Below are 16,439 nucleotides of genomic sequence, written 5' to 3'. Positions count from 1 at the left end.
GTTTGCGTGCAGTCCTGTCTTCTGGCTATAGGTCACAGAACGGTTTCTCCTCTGGTCCTGCTGCCGTCCCCAGCTATTGGCCGAACCCAGGGCACGGTGCCCGCAGCCCCTCAGCAGCCCCGCAGCGGCGGGAGGCACGGCGAGGGCCGGCGGTCCCGCTCCGCCCCCGGTGCCGCTGTGGGCCGGGCTTGGGGCTGTCCGGGGAAGCGGGGCCCGCAGCGAGCAGCTGGAAGATGGAGAAAGCCGGCGGTTCGTCCTCCGCGGGAGGCAGCTACCCGCAGAAAAACGCCGAGATCCTCAGCAGCCAGTACGGCATCAACCTGTTCCTGGCTGGGCTGCTGCTCACCTTCGCCTGGGCTGTGCACGCCGTCGGTATCAGCAAGAGCCATCTGCTCTCCTACCTCATCACGCTGATGCTTGTCCAGCTGCTGTGGATGCTGTGGTACTTGTGCAGGAGCTGCACGCAAAGGAGGCTGATCCGAGACAAGGACACACATGCTGGAGCCCGCTGGCTGAAGTGTAAGTATATGGCATGCAGGTGGCACCGGGCACGGGATGTGTGTGTGTGCCATCACCCACCTCCATACCGCACCGATCCCCTCTGCATCTCTATCAGGGAGCATCCTGGTGCTGGGGATTTGTGCACACACAACGAGTGCTAGTTAAATACAGGCATAAAGATCCCTAATGAGGGATCATGTGGGAAAACTGTCCCTAAACATTCCCACTTCCCAATGTACTACTTACGGTGCTGAAAAGTACGGAGCCTTTTTTCCCCTTTCCCGCATGTACCAGGCTACTTTGACAATACATAAGAAATAAAATACAGATTTTGGAAGAGGCAGTTGTTACGTGCAACATTCCCACAGGATTTACCACCTTTTCCAGGCAATGAAATAGTCCTTATGGTAGCACCAGTCAGAAATGTCCCCAAGGGTTCTCTCCACTCATGTATTCCACATATTCCCATTTGCACGTGTCCAGTGATGCCTTAGAATAGTTTTATGGAATCACAGAATGGCTTAGGTTGGAAGGGACCTTAAAGACGAGAAGCTTCAATCCCCGTGCCATGAGCAGGGCTGCCAACAACAGGTCAGGCTGCCCTGGGTCACCATCTGTAGGCTGGATCTTCAAGATCACCAAATTCAACCATCAAACCTTAGAATAACCTAGAATTAGAAGAGGGCAAGATACTTGTCCAAACCAGTGTATAGTTTAGTAGGTAAAATATATAAACATGTAAAAGTAATCAAAAGCTAGCATTACTTGTAAGAAAAATATACAATTCCAGAAGGATAATGGAGGGCTGTCATGGCCATTACTTGCAGTTCAGGTGCCTATTGTAAGGACACAAGTTATACCAAAGACTGGTGGGGCACACTGCAGTCCCACCGAATGCCATATTTCTGGTTCCCAGGAAAAGGAAACCCAAATCAACATTACATACAGGAATAGACAAGCCCAGCTTTACTGACTGCTTTTCCAGTCTTGGTACTTCAAATAGTAGGTTGGAAAGTAAGTACGTTGAGTACTATAAAACAGCCTAGGCATGAAGTATTTTCTTGCTCTAGCAAAGATACAGCAATCAATTATCACAGCATCAGCTAATGAAAAACTTAGATGAAAATCCCAAGAACATCTAAAATTTGATTAGTTTGAGAAGTAAGGCTGTGGTGTGAAAGTCTAGTTTAGTCTCAGTGGCTGTGTGTCTTTCATTTTTCTTTGCACCTGTTAGCAATTATTTTATAAAAATTACTCTGAGGATTTTTTAGGGGATTTTTTTTAATTATTATTTTTTAATGTATAACAATATACAGCCATGGTCTGTAGACTCTCTTGAATGTATGGACTTATGTGCCAACTGTTTCTTTTGGTTATTCACTGTTTTCCAAAATAATATTCAGTTCTCAGGCATTTTTTTCATTTATTACCTTTTGTGACTTAAATCATACCAAAATTCATAATTGCAAGCTTTAATTTGATCCTATTTTGGATCAAGCTATGCTTTTCTTACAAAGAAAAACTTTCTCCTCCTAAGTATGGAATAAATACTACTTAACATGGGTGAGAAGAGCAGAACCCCCTGCCCTTTCTTCTATTGGCACAGAATTCACAGCATTTCATTTGTCCTACAGGATATAAGGAGCTACAGACATTGAGAAATAAGATCCTGGAATGCACTACTCGGTTACCTTATCCATTTCTTTTACTAGCACAGGGTTGCTCTTTGTAATATGTTCTTGGCTGTGGCGGCTTCCACGGTTTTTCTTGGATGTCTATGCTGCAATTCAATAAATTCGTCCTTAGGGAAAGTCCTACACTTTCCTATTCTTAAGAGTTTCTTGTAGTTACATCAAGCTCATAAAACTCCTTTATTCTGTACTAGTAAGAGAAAACTTAGCTGAGCTAAGGTGGCAGTTCCTCTGCCAAGATCCCTCTTGTTTTTCCCTGTATCAATGGTTTGGCATAGAAATCTTTTATCTGGCAGAGAAGTCCAAAAATGAGGGGCATTGACACATTTTCATCAAGTCTTTCCACAGAAAGCTCTTGGCAATTCTCGACTAGCTTTATCAGCTGCTTTTGAAGAACATGTCCTTGCTTTCATCGCTGGAGAAAATGTCTGTGAATCAACTAGTACAACATGTAAACACAGGCTCAGTGTATTTTCATGATTCCCTTCAAACCGTGATCATCATTTTGGTGAAAGTGGTGGTAGGTGGCTATGGCAAATATGGGAAGAGAATAACTTAACAAAGACCTTTTGTAGCGGAGTCCTGGCACACACTTAACAAAGCTAGAAGGCGAAATGGCCAATGACAGGAATTGCTTACAGAAAGGTTTTACTGAAGTCTTTTTGTGCCTAAATATGAACTTTGTGAACTAGAGCAGTTCCCTTCCAGCTTGCATGACCAGCCTCTTCTACTTACTGACAAAAGTTCCTGTGAGATCTTTGTCTTAAACAAAGTCCTGCTATCCTGACCCAAATAATCCCGGGGAAACTGCTGAAGCCTTGTATAGATGGACTTCTTTCCTTTTGTTGTTCCAAATTTTATTCCTCTGAGGACACTTTCCTGTAATGAAAAGCTCTGTAATCATTATTTTGAAGTTCAGCCTGCTGAGACAAAGAACTCGAAGGGGAAATTGATTGGTTTCACAAATGGCTTTATTTCTTTATGTTCTCCAGCAGCACATCTTCAGTTTAAAGCACAGGTGGCTGGTCACCTTGCCCAGCTCTTGGCAGACTTCAGCTTACATCTTTTTCTTACTTGCATTAAATTGTCCTTTATTTAAATCCAAACTCTATTTTCAGAGTGACACTTTCACAACTGTATCATCTTGGTTTCCTGCTTTTTAATGGCTAATAGGAAGAATTAAGCCAACGCTTTGCAATACTGAAAATCCTATTCTTGATCTTCTAAAATACAGAAATTTCAATGAACATTAGAAAAATAATCAAATTTTCTTAGTACAGTGCTCAATAAAAATTATATAATATTTCTTAAACTTATATATATATAAGTTTATATATATATATTTGTATATATAAGTATATATATATATATATATAAACAAATATAAAAATAGCGGGACCATCTTCAAAATTTTTAATAATGGTATATATCAATAACTAGGATTAAGTTTTAATACTGAAGTTTTCATCTTTGGCTCCTTTCTAAAAACCAACCTGCACAGCTTGTTGCAGTTTTGGTCTTTGGCATGAAGTGTAGCCTCCAAACAACGGAGATGGCATATCAAGTGATTGTGTTACTGCCTGCTATAGAGCTCTTGGGTCTGGAAACTGTAACATTATTGTTCAGTTCCCCTGATCTGTATAGTTGGCTTTGTGACCACATAAAGCATTAATTTATGCACTATATGGCTGCTCCAGAGCTACATTTTGAGAGGCTGATCTTGCAAGGACTTGAGAGCCATCTACAAGGTGCTGAGAGTCTTCAGGTCCGTCGCTGGATGGACTAGTTGTGCATAGTGGTATGCTTTAGCGATGTGTTGGGCAGAGGCTTTCAGTAATCTTACCTATTACTCTGAGTGAGTCGTCCTCATGAACACAGATCCACTTTTATTTCCCTAAACAAGAATATGTATAGCAATTTGCATTTATTTTCCTAAACAAGATTTTGGCATGAGGTAGAGATTGTCTCTAGTCTATGTACAATGACATTTTCTAATATCTTTTCATTTGCAGGTGGAATTACATTATTTGCAGTGATTACTTTAATTCTGGACTCCTTTAAAATTGGATACTATATTGATTTTTCAAACTGTTTGTCACCAACTGAAGGCATCTTTCCTGTTACACATGCAGCACACACCATCTTACAGGTAAAAGTCACCAGTTGCAATTTTATATTATAGAGGTACTTCTTACTAAAAATATCTTTCTTTTTTTTTTTTTTTTTTTTCCTTCTCATCATCAGTGGATTTTACACTATCTAATATCTAACTATTTAACAAGATAATTTTGAGGGCTAAGTTTTAATGCATGTATATAAATTTTATGCACACATTCAGACTATGCATCCTGACATTTCAGTAATTTCTCAGCTGGAAAACTCCAATGGGTTCAAAAAAGAAATTAAAAAAACCCCTCCGTTGTAGTTGAAGTTATACGTTTTTCAGTTTGTTACGTATAAAGCTTTTCAGAATTTTGTGGCAGAAGAGAGGAGCTTGATGATAAGACAATTCACTTGTTTCTGTATGCACAACTTGCCACACAAAAATCAACCTATCTGTTCTGATATCCCTGATAGGAAAGGATGCCCGATTCTTCAAGTGGAAAAAAAACAACTTTTCTTTGTGAGTGATAAAATACTTGCACATCCTTTGTGTAACAAACAAACATAAATTTTGCTTCCAGAAGCATTTGGTTATGCTTCTCAGTAGCTGTGCAGTACCAAAGATGGTCGACGACTCCTGTAAAATACTCCATCCACTTGTTTACTTTCAGGCTTTGTCTCTGTATTACATTGTGACGTTCCATAGCAAATTTGTTATTGCTTGAATAAATATTGCCCTTTTCTACATGACATAGCAAAAAAGGAGCTGGCCAGTTTTCTTAATAGTTTTCCTTATTTTGAGTGCCTGGATCATGAATACTGCCTAGTTCTGTTGCAGCTTGTTATTCAGTCTGTGTGAAAGCACAAATAATGAACTGTTGATATCTGCAGGAGCCAGGTGTGTTTCATAGTAAGGTGAAGATAGAGATTTTTATCCCCTTTCTTGTCAGGACACTCCAAAATTCGAATTCCTTTAGGCCTCTATGAGCAGATTTGTGTTGAAGAAAGAAAGGAAGAGCCACTAAAGAACGATAATCAGTTGCAGCCAGGGGATCTGATGCTCTTTTGAAGATAATTAAGTAACACACTGATGAGAGCAAGAACAGGAAAGAAAATAATGGTTTTTCTAGTGATTGTGGATGCATGTAAGTGAGCCATCAAACCACCTACATTCTACATTTCTGTAGCAGAAAAGAAAAAACAAATCATTGAAATTTAAGCAGTAAATCTCTATTTTTTTGTCTGAGAGCAATATTCATATTTGATGGAAGTAGACATAATTTTACATTCTTATACTATTCGCTCTCCATAGAATCACAGAATGGCTTGGACTGGAAGGGACCTCAAGGATTATCAAGCTCCAATGCCCTGCTGTAGACAGGGCCACCAGTGTCTAACTGTTTCTTTGCTTTACTTTTGAGAAACAAACTTAAGAAGTTGAGCCTTTTTTTTTTTTTTCCTGCTGATTTGCATGCAGCATTCTTTATTGCATCCAGTAACCCCTACTTGATGGTGATTCCAGCTACTGTGAACTAGAGTGTGGAATAGATGTAGCTGAACAAAGAGAACAATAATTTTGTTTAATTTAATATTACGTCACTCATGTTGCTAATTTTATCATTTGCTTAGCTTAAAATAATGAAATCTTGAATGTTAGTATGAGCACTCAAAGAAAAGGTAAAGTGTGTAATTTACCACATACCTCTTACTGAAGAAAAATCTCATGTCCTTGAAATGCAGGCTGAAATTACACCAGAGGGGATTCCTAATTACTTGTCATCTGAAAGCCTAGAGATTCATTTTCTGCAGAACATGTGTTGGATGCTGTTGTATTTTACTATAATGAGACATCCTATTACTTGCCAGTAAATGAACAAATATATCCTGCAACTGTGCAAACAATGAACTAGCACTGACCTACCTCTGATCTCCACCGTTCCAAGGCAGCCTTTGCATTAAGCTCTTTCACAGACAGAGCCCTTTGTTCCTTTGATGCAACATGTGCTCTGGGAGCAAAAACTAGATTGTGTGTAATTTCTTTACCTTAGTTATTTTTCTATCCCTATTTTCGTTCCACTGTCTTGATTTCAGTGTTTGAACTAAGCTTCGTTTTTATTTTAGTTCTGAAGAATGTTTTCACATCTGCTGTTAGATTTTACCACGTATATCCTATGGCAGAGATAAGGCTAAGGTGATAATTATTCATTTTAGTTTGAACTTCCATGGCATCTTGTAGTCTTCACATCTGGAGTTGTGCAATGGTTATGCTTCCTTTTGTGCTTAACTGGATGAGTAGGTGGTTGGATTCTTGGATTTGAGCAAACTCAATTCCGAATGTCCAGTAGTGTCTTTTGTGCCCTGGACTTCTAATAGGAGCTACAGAGTACTGCACAATCATGTCTTTTTCAGAAATTAGGTGATGAACGTCACAGGCAGCACCAGCTGTGAAGGTACCCTACCTTCTGAGAAAATGTATCCCCAGTCACTGTAGCTGCTGCAGAAGAAACCCAACTTCTTTGCACTTTTCAATACCATTTCTGAAATAGGTCTCTAAAACAAAACCTTTGGATCTTTTTCCCTCCTACTAGTTCACCAACTGTCAAGTTCAGCATGCTAGGAGCTTTTCTGAGTAAACAGTAATCCCAGTTTCACGCTAACATTGCTGAGGTTTATCAATATAATTCATCTTGCCCCTGTCAGATTTTAGAACAGGTTTCGTATTAGCTACATCCTGAAGTTTTCATTTTCTCACCACAGAGATAGCAAGTAAAGGGGAAAGAAGTATTATAAGCATAATAACTCAGTACCATTCTCTCTCTTTTGTTCTCCAGCTTGATCTTTCTGCACTTGAGTGCAACTGCATTTGTTCCTCCTAATGCAGTCATCTCCCAGACTGATAGAGCAGCCTTTTCTCTTTCTCTCTGAACATCCATTGTTTGCTTCATCAGTTGTCTGCCCTCTCACTTGTCTCTTTCCCTTCATAGAATTTCATGTGTTTAGTAAATTATTCAAAGATAGCATCGGCACACTCTGCAGCAATCAAAACATTGTCTATTTTATTTCCTTTGTCATTAAAGTAAAAGTCTCTTCAGATACAGAAACATAATGTGTTTTGATGAGTCATTTTGAAACTTTCTACTCTTGATCCACTGGCTAAAAATCCTAGTCTCCTCATGCCTGGGAGGTTATGGCAGAGTGTTGGAAAGGATCAGCAGTAATTTTACAGGTGTGGATATGGAGCCACCATGGTATAAGTCATCAGTGGATTTAATCATCAAGGTTTCTGTTTTCAGATATGCCTTCCTTTTTGAGTTTCATACATATGCATTAGTATAATGACATTTCTCTTTATTTCATTCATTTAGGTATACTTTCTTTGGTGTCATGCAAAGGATATTATCCAGTCTTTCAAAACACTTGAAAGGTAAAGTAGATCTGATCCTCATTGAGAATGCAATAAATGCACGTCTGCACAGTGTTTTAACACCTATGGTTTTACTGTGTAAGGGACACTGAAAATTCACAAAGCTTCATTTTCCTCTTAGTTGTGTTATTGTAAATAAAAAGTAACACTGTTCACCCAAGTTGGAAGATAACAGTCTGAATTATTTTTTTCTTCTTTTAAGCATGCTTAAAAGCATGCGATAGACACAGAATATGTTTATTACGAGAGAGGGAAAGAGTGTAACGTATGACATGTCCAGAATCATGTGTGTTTGTTAGAGGAAGGAAGCATCAGATTTATATCTGAGAACTATGCACAACTCTGTTTTCTCTTGCTGAGATGGAATCTGCATCATCAACCTGCAGTCAGTGCAGTGTATCTGGGATATTTTATAATGACCTTTTAGGAACTCATCTTGATTAGGATGATGATTAAGAACTCATCAACACTGAGCTAGGCGCAGGCATGCAAATACTCTGACAAACACAGCCTCCCCAGTAGTATCCTGTGCACCCACTCAGTGAGGGTTCTGCATATTTTTGCCACCAGATCTTGATTCTCCTGCTGTAATTGGTGTGTTCTCTGAAACAAGTGAGTACATGCATTTGGTATGGAACTGAGGACTGGTCTTTGAGGCAGAAGATCTAGCTCTGATGTATTTTGGTTCTGTGAAAGCGTAGATTAGTGAACATGAATTGTCTTGACACAAAAGTGAAATAAACAAACATAGGAACTTTTTAAATAATAATGTCAAGTTGCCAGTGAGCTGGCCACTTCTTGTAGGAAGTAAAAGAAATGTAGTCAGATACTTCAGCTCTGATGATGGCTCTCCTTTTTTCAGCTCCCTTGGGTAAACATTTCAGCTTTATAGCAGAAAGCAGAGTGATCGCAGAAGGCTTGCAGTGTCACATGGAGAAACCAGCTCTGTTTATATGTAGAATTTCTGAAATACCTGATTGCAAGTCATTCACTGCAAACAGTTCAGTAATAAAGAACTGATTCTTAGTGAAGAAACATCATGAGTCTTGGGTGCAAGAGAATAATGCTTGGCAGAACAGTGAATGAAAGGATTGTGCCCAGGAAACAGATACCATGGTCTTCTATAATAAAAAGGGAAATGCTGGGCAATTAAGAACAAGTATTATATGGATTTTACCAGAAGCTTCAGAATCATTAACCCATTTCTTTCTCTGATGCCATTCTATTTCACCAAGCCATGACATGGCTTGTCCAAGACCAAGATTCTTAAAACCACTTGGAGACTTAGCCTCACTGTACCAGTAGTCTGAATGGGATAAAGCCCTCTGTTGTCTTCAAGCTATCTCCAGGAGACAAAAATGCATGGACTAGAAGTTAGACAAAGCAGTGGTATCTCTTAGAAGAAAGGCCAGCCACAGTGAGTATGAAGAAGCACCACAGAAATACAACTTGCAGAACAATTAACCCTGGTCAGAATGTTAATTCACTGTCATTAACATATCCAGTCCAAAGAATAAAAAACATCACAAAAGAGAGCATGAAAGCATCCCATCTGTGCTTGAATATATTAATCCATTTTGTTTCTGTGCTAATTTGAAGGTCTAACATTGATTGTGCTCCACTGTGGAACATGTTTAGAGAGATCATTTGATCATTTACTATTTTTTCTCCCTGCACTAAGTAGTGCAACATGTGGTACTATTAATCCATCGTACTTAACATACATATAGATATAGATATATGTTGTGCAGATTCCTTCAATAATTACCTTGTTTTGTAGGTTTGGGGTTATCCATTCTGTGTTCACAAATTTGCTCTTGTGGACAAATGGAGTGTTAACAGAGTCAAAACATCAACTGAATGAACATAAGGAAAGACTGATCACACTTGGCTTTGGGAATATAACAATAGGTAAGATGAAGTGTTGGTACATTTTGGAATTGCTGCTCCCACACAAAATGCTACATTTCTGCAGGACAGAGCTGGGTACCTGCTGTATGGGCAAGAAGTCAACTGATATACAGTCTTTTTATATAATAACTAAGATGATGTATTACCATGATCATGTATGCAACTCAGGCTGTGGTTTTCTGTCATTTTATCTGCCCATTGGTTGAGGTCCAGAATAAAAACAATTGCCAGAAGATACAAGTGAATCTTAAAAAAGAATTCTTTTGAGGAATAACATCACTGAGTAACCTTTTATTAGTAAATGAAAGAAGTAAATTGAATACAGCTATTGCAAAAACATAATTTACTATTTTCTAAACTATCAGTAGAGAAACAAGAATGGATAATTTTGAATAATGGAAAATCCTTCCCAGGAGAGAGGTAACGTGGTATGCAGACCCATGGAATTTGGCAGAATGATTCAGAGTGTTTTTAAATGAACACATTGTAAAAATGCTATCTTCTGGCACTGTGGAAATGTATGCTTTCTTAAATTACTTGATTGGGTTATAAATACACATTAAGTACATTTATTTTATACACATGTGCAATTTGTTCTTTGAGTTTACAATGCAGGTTATTGCACAGCAGAGAGAGAATGATTTCACAGGTTCCTCTCAGAAGGAGTAGATAGATTCATAGTTATTTTACCTTCAAACTATGCTGGGGTATCACAAGAAAGTATCTGTGGTTTATCTTTTTCCTAGACATAAACAAAAATTTAATGAAGTGCTGTGGTTATTAGAAGTGACACTAGTGTAAGTAACTGATACAAAACGAGAGGAGCTTTCTTCTCATTAAATTTGTGCTGTCCATCCGACCCAAATGATTGAGGACTCAATCCCTTGGCATCTTTGATATTTGTGTAATAGAACAGTATTTCTACAAAGGCTCCTCTGCACTTTGCTGCAGCATTTGTTCATGGTGTGGTTATTGCTAAGCAGCTAGAGATCACAGTTTGGGGACCATGCTAATGACTTAAACAACCTGAGCCCATTTTAGATGGCTGAGTGGACAGCACGATGTGTTATCTCACTGAAATCTTACCCTTATGTTTTACTGTTTTATTTATGTTTTATTTGTTCACTTCAAGCAATAATTCTGTATAGTTCACAGTTCTAATCTCTCTCCCTTTCCTTTAGTTTTAGATGACCATGCTCCTCAATGCAATTGTACAACAACAACTCTCTGTTCAATATTTTCTCAAGGAATATATTACCTGTACCCCTTTAATATAGAATACCATATTCTAGCATCCACAATGCTCTATGTCCTGTGGAAGAACATCGGCCGCAAAGTAGAACACCATCAGCAATACAAAACTCCATTCAAATTCCACGGCATAACCGTTGGGATGATTTTTGGACTAATTGTGTTAACTAGCACAATAGCAATTGTTGTGGTGTATTTAATCCAGATTGGACGTTCGAAAATCAAAAGCGAGTTAGCACTGACAATGTTTTACCTCCATGCAATCTTTGTGCTGGCTCTCATGTGCACAGCTGGAGTCATTGCCCTGCTGATCTACAGACTGGATGATAGGTCATTGGACAACTCCAAAAATCCCGCTCGAAAACTGGATGCAGAGCTGCTGGTCGGCACAGCTGCCGGGTCCTGGCTCCTATCCTGGGGCTCCATCCTAGCGATTATCTGTGCTCAGGCTCATCCCAAATACACCTGGTATAATCTGCCCTATTCCGTCCTGGTCATCATTGAGAAATACATTCAGAATCTCTTTATCATTGAATCCATACATCGTGAGCAGGAGAAGGTGAATGATGATGTTAAAACGCTTCGAATAGTGACAGTGTCTCGAGGGAGCACTTTGACACTTACACCCTCATACAAGGAGATTTACAATGGCCACGCTGCCCAGGATGTTGGGGAGTTGCCATGCCTGTTCCGTGGCAGCATCTGTGCCAGAGAACCTGTTGGGAGCAGCGGTGACAATGAAGGGACAAGTCAGGGAGGTGATTCGGGCATGCATTTTGCCTCTGAGTTCTCCCTCTGCAGCAGGAGCTCGGTGGCTGACAACAAGAGGAGAATTCTGAAGAACATTGCTGCATTTTTATTCCTCTGCAACCTTTCGGTAAGGCATTTTGAACGTAAATCACAAGCTACTACCCAAATCTTCCTAACCCGTCTAGCCTTGTAAGTATGTTAAAATTACAGGGCTCCATAGTCTGTAGCAAGTAAATTTTAATTCTTCTGGAAGAGTAAGTAGATATGCCTTTGGGGAACAGAGTTTATCTGAACATGGAATCTAACTTTTTTTAGTCATCATAAAGGAAGCGTAAAAAAACTATTAACAGTAAAAGCTGAAATCTCTGCCGTTGTGCCCCAGTAACAGGGAGGGCTCAGATATTTCCAGAACTAAACTGCAAGCTTGTGGGAGCACAGTCATTATGGGCTGGTCCCTCATCATTTATAATTAATATAGCATTGCTTTCTTCCCTTGCAGCTTTGGATACCGCCAGCTTTTGGGTGCCGCCCAGAATACGACAATGGGCTGGAAGAAATCGTTTTTGGCTTTGAACCTTGGATAATTGTTGTGAACCTTGCGATGCCTTTTTCTATTTTCTATCGGATGCATTCAGCTGCCTCACTCTTTGAAGTCAACTGCAAAACATAGATCATACACGGTCCCTCAGTGAACAATTGATTGAATAATTAATTAAACAAATAACAGATGAAAGAGTGAATGAATGAGTGAGCGTAGCAACAGCTGCTCAATAGACAGAAGATTCAATAAATATTTCTAAGAGAAGGGACCATAGCTAATAGCATGTAATATTTTTTTATTTTTTATCTGTGCATTTTGTTACATATGTAGTGTTATCATTTAGACTTTTCAAAATCATATTAGTGTTAACTGTACATAGTCAAGTTAATTTAATCTAGTTAATCCGTGTTTTGTCAAATTCAGCAATTTGTCCTGAGTTTGAACTGTTTGCATTGCTCTTTTTTCATTCACTGTAACCTGTGAAAGTTGTTTAAAAAAGGAAAAAACAACTGGTCGACTTCTGAGGGAAATTCCCAAGGACTGCTGTACCAACTGATGTCCCTGAGTCACGGGTGCTCTGAAAACCCCACTTTTTAATTCCTAGACACATTTTTAATAGTAAAACAGGAAAATATTTTCTGCTTTGTTGGGTTATGGGAATTATATTAAACTTTCTGAATATTTGGAATATATATCTGGAAAATCAATATTTAACTATTTTTTTTCCTAACTATATGACATGAAAACCAAATAAATAACATGTAGGTTAGATACCATGCTGTGTATAAGTTCTTCTGATAAAATATATTCCTATTAATGCATCTCTCTTGTCTTGTAATTACTCCATGACATAACCGTGAAATAAAGTTTTTTCTTCTGTTCTTTATTCACGCATCCTTGAAACGTTTTGAAAGGGAAAAATCTAATCTTGTAGCTTAAATTACATATGTTCTGTTGCCATAATGCTTTAAATTTCCTGTACAATTTCTATTAGTAGCTGCTAATTTCTTTGTACTTCATTCTCTTGGGTGGAAGGTAACCGTATACACTCCTACAGGGGTCCGATAGAACGCAGCTTTCAGCTGCTTTGTTCACAATCACGGATCAGAACGGAAATTTTGGCTTTGTACCACTAGAGGGCAAACACAGACCATTACCTGATGCCTTCTAGGAGTTTCTTGATATAGCAGTTAAATTTCGAATCTACTCTGTGGCAAATACAGCCATAACATACATAGGAGCTTTGTACCTCCTTTACCTGATGCAAAACCCATATCAAGTAAAGCAATCTGAAGTCTGAATTAGGTTCACCACCACTGAGGTTGAGCATGAGAACACTTGTGTTCCTGCAGAGCAATTTCAGCTCCTTAGAGCCACCCCTGATCACATCATTGTAACCTCTGCCTCTTTCTGGTGCTGCTTGTTGTGCTCGTTTATCACATTGCTATTGGTTTCTGCCCTCATTCTCTCATAGCCTTTTCTATCTTTCCCCTGGAACAGAGTAGCCTCATCTCACCTTCTTGCACACTCCTTTCATGAAGCTCTCTCCACTTGGTTCTCTCAGACCGGTTTTGTTTCAAGCAGAATAAATAGGGCAAGCTGGAACATCAAATAAAGCTTTCTTCTTCCTTCCAAACCAATGCCTGGATCAACTTTCCAGCTACTTCTGGTATTGGAGAAAACTCATTTTGCTAGGTAGCAAATTCCATTTCAACCTTTGAACAATAACAAAGGTTGGTTAAAGAAAGATTCCTTTGGCTTCTGCTCTGTTTGTGGGATGGGTCACATGTCATTCTTCAGCCAAAAGTGGTGCTCTTTCACTGACTTCTAACACTTGTGTTCAACCAAAGCAGAACTCACTAATCCCTAGGGCCAGAAAAGAATCCATATGCTGTATTGAGAACTTGGCACATATTTGGAATTTTCAAAAATAAATAACATTAGCATTTTTGTCTGTCATTACTTAGTCTTCTCTTTTTCTCAGCATCACTACTGAAATAATTTCATTTGCCCTCGGTATTAAATTGATTTTTAGTGCTAAAATTAAAGTTTATTTGGAGCAGCATTCTGGCTGCAAATGCTTTAACCATACTAATGAGCAAATTTGGTTCCAAGCTGCACTGATGAAACCCCACTGACTTAATTGATTCAGGGAACTGGAGAACAGATTTCAGTCTGAGAGACATAAGAGATTTTCACAAGAGGATTTGACCCAAAAATATCATTTTGCCCAAATAGAGAACATCTTACAGAACGAGACCTTAGTGTAAATTATTCTTGATGCAATGGTAAGTCATGAAGTTTCAAGTATGAACATTTTAGAAGTACAGCTTTTGAAGAAAGAAATTTTTAACCAGGAATGTTAATCAGATTGTTTAACTTGGTGTCACATCTACCTCTGATCAGTGTTCAACCTGGTCTATTCCAAACAGCTGCTTTCAAACTTCTTTTTTTTCTCTCTCTCTTTGGTGTGTTTCCACAATAGCAGTATATCATAGTCTATATATTCTATAAGGAATAGCAGAAAGTTAGCCTATATAATCAATCACTCAGGCACGTAGCTGGAGGTTGGAGAGCAGGCTTACCCTGGTCTCACTGTTGCCATTGCTGCGTTTCAGAGGTGCCTATGGGGGAGAGTTTGTCAACTTTTGTGCTCTCCAGTGAATGCCATTAAGACCAATTTAATACTATCTAAAAAGAGATTTTTTAAAAAAGAGAACACGGTCAAGTGTTCTTTAGGTAAGTAAACTACTCTGAATTTTTGCTGCACAATATAAATCGGAAATTTCTTTATCGTGACTCTCCTACTCCCTCAGTTTCCCCCCCTCCCTTTCTTCCTACATCATCTTATTATGCTTAGGTAGCATTTGAGCTCATTTATGTGTAAAAATGTATATAATATAATATAAATGTATGTATAAAAATAAAGGCTGGTAATATATTGAAGTACTACTGCTATCCTCAAGCATTTGCCTGGATAGTCAAATTTCTGTGACCACAGACTTTTCTAAGTGGCTTTTAGAGTCACTGATACTTGATCTAAGATGGAAAAAGGTGGAAGCATCATGGTTGAGTTTTTCTAAATGAACTGAATTCCCTCTATCAGTATTTCACAATCCTTAAACTTTCCTCTTTTAATCACATTTAAAAAATTACAGTGATCAATTTGATCATTTTGCAAGTATTCCTGTGTTGCATGGCCTACTTGTGGTCTACATCAGTGCAGAGAAGGGGACAGTTCCAAAGAACAGCAGAGAGGGAAACTCCCTCACCACCTCCCTGCGCAGCCCATTCCAGTGCCTGACCACTCTTTCTGAGATGGCAGTGCTTGCATCTGACATCAGGTTTGTGCTTGAGTATGTCACTGAGACTGAATCTGTGGTACGCAGTTACAAGTACAGGTAAACCAGATGCCAGCATGATCTGCATGCCACTAGGTGGGGATCAGACACTGAAATAAAGTACATTAGTGAGGCATCATTAACAGATTAAGTTACTCCAGGAGGGAAACCACCTCATAGACCTTTGTGTTATTCTGTTAAAGCAGAAATGGGTGTTAGACTTCCATGTGACTGCAATTCTCTTGACTATATTTTATTTTTAGGTAGAGATGCTGCTCTGCCTAATATAAACTGTCACTTTTCAGGACACAAATCTCTGTCAATTGTACTAAATTAAATTGCATTAGCTTGTTATTTTTAACTTGAAGGGTCATGGCAGCAAAAGTAAGTAGTTGCAAATTGTTCTGAAATTAAAATTCAGATCCTGATATGGTATTTACTTATTCTAGATAATTACTGCAATCAATACAGCTAATATGCAACAAACAATTCCCAAATTGGGAACTGGAAACTTGATCCACAGCCTTTTCTTTGATGAAGGCATGCAGACAATATCTCAATGGATTGCTCCTGTCCTTGTAATGCCCTGACATTTTGGAACCCACTGTTCCCTTTGGCCACTCTTTTTTCTCAGATCAATGCACATTTTATGCTTGATGAAGACAAGTCTACATACAGTTACCTGTGCTGAATGCCCAAGGCAAAGGTAGTCCTTTAGCATATCTTGCAAGTCAACATATATGAGATTTCTGATTAGCCAACCCTGCCAAAATAACATAGAGAAAATCTCACTGGGTTCAGTCTCTGCTTTACTAACATGAGGTTGATAGGGATGAACTGTTGGCTTAACAGCTCAGATCTCACTGGCACCTTCAAACAGGAGGAGGGCAAAGCCATTCCCAGAATGAATCCTCTGCTGACCAGTT

At 38.9% G+C, this 16,439-nt stretch overlaps 1 protein-coding gene across 1 annotated transcript; it reads left to right on the top strand.

Moving 5' to 3' along the window:
* Window positions 1-233: 233 nt before the first annotated feature.
* OTOP1 (otopetrin 1) lies at window positions 234-12,301 on the top strand (the record flags this gene model as incomplete). The annotated part of the gene is made up of 6 exons (XM_079534351.1): window positions 234-519; window positions 4,205-4,341; window positions 7,661-7,719; window positions 9,500-9,630; window positions 10,812-11,758; window positions 12,131-12,301. 6 exons carry the CDS (start codon window positions 234-236, stop codon window positions 12,299-12,301), a joined length of 1,731 nt encoding a protein of 576 aa, XP_079390477.1.
* Window positions 12,302-16,439: the final 4,138 nt, after the last annotated feature.

The sequence above is a fragment of the Tetrao urogallus genome, assembly GCF_951394365.1.
Source record: "Tetrao urogallus genome assembly, chromosome: 4".
Lineage (NCBI taxonomy): Eukaryota > Metazoa > Chordata > Aves > Galliformes > Phasianidae > Tetrao > Tetrao urogallus.
This window is presented reverse-complemented; position numbering and strand designations above follow the sequence as displayed.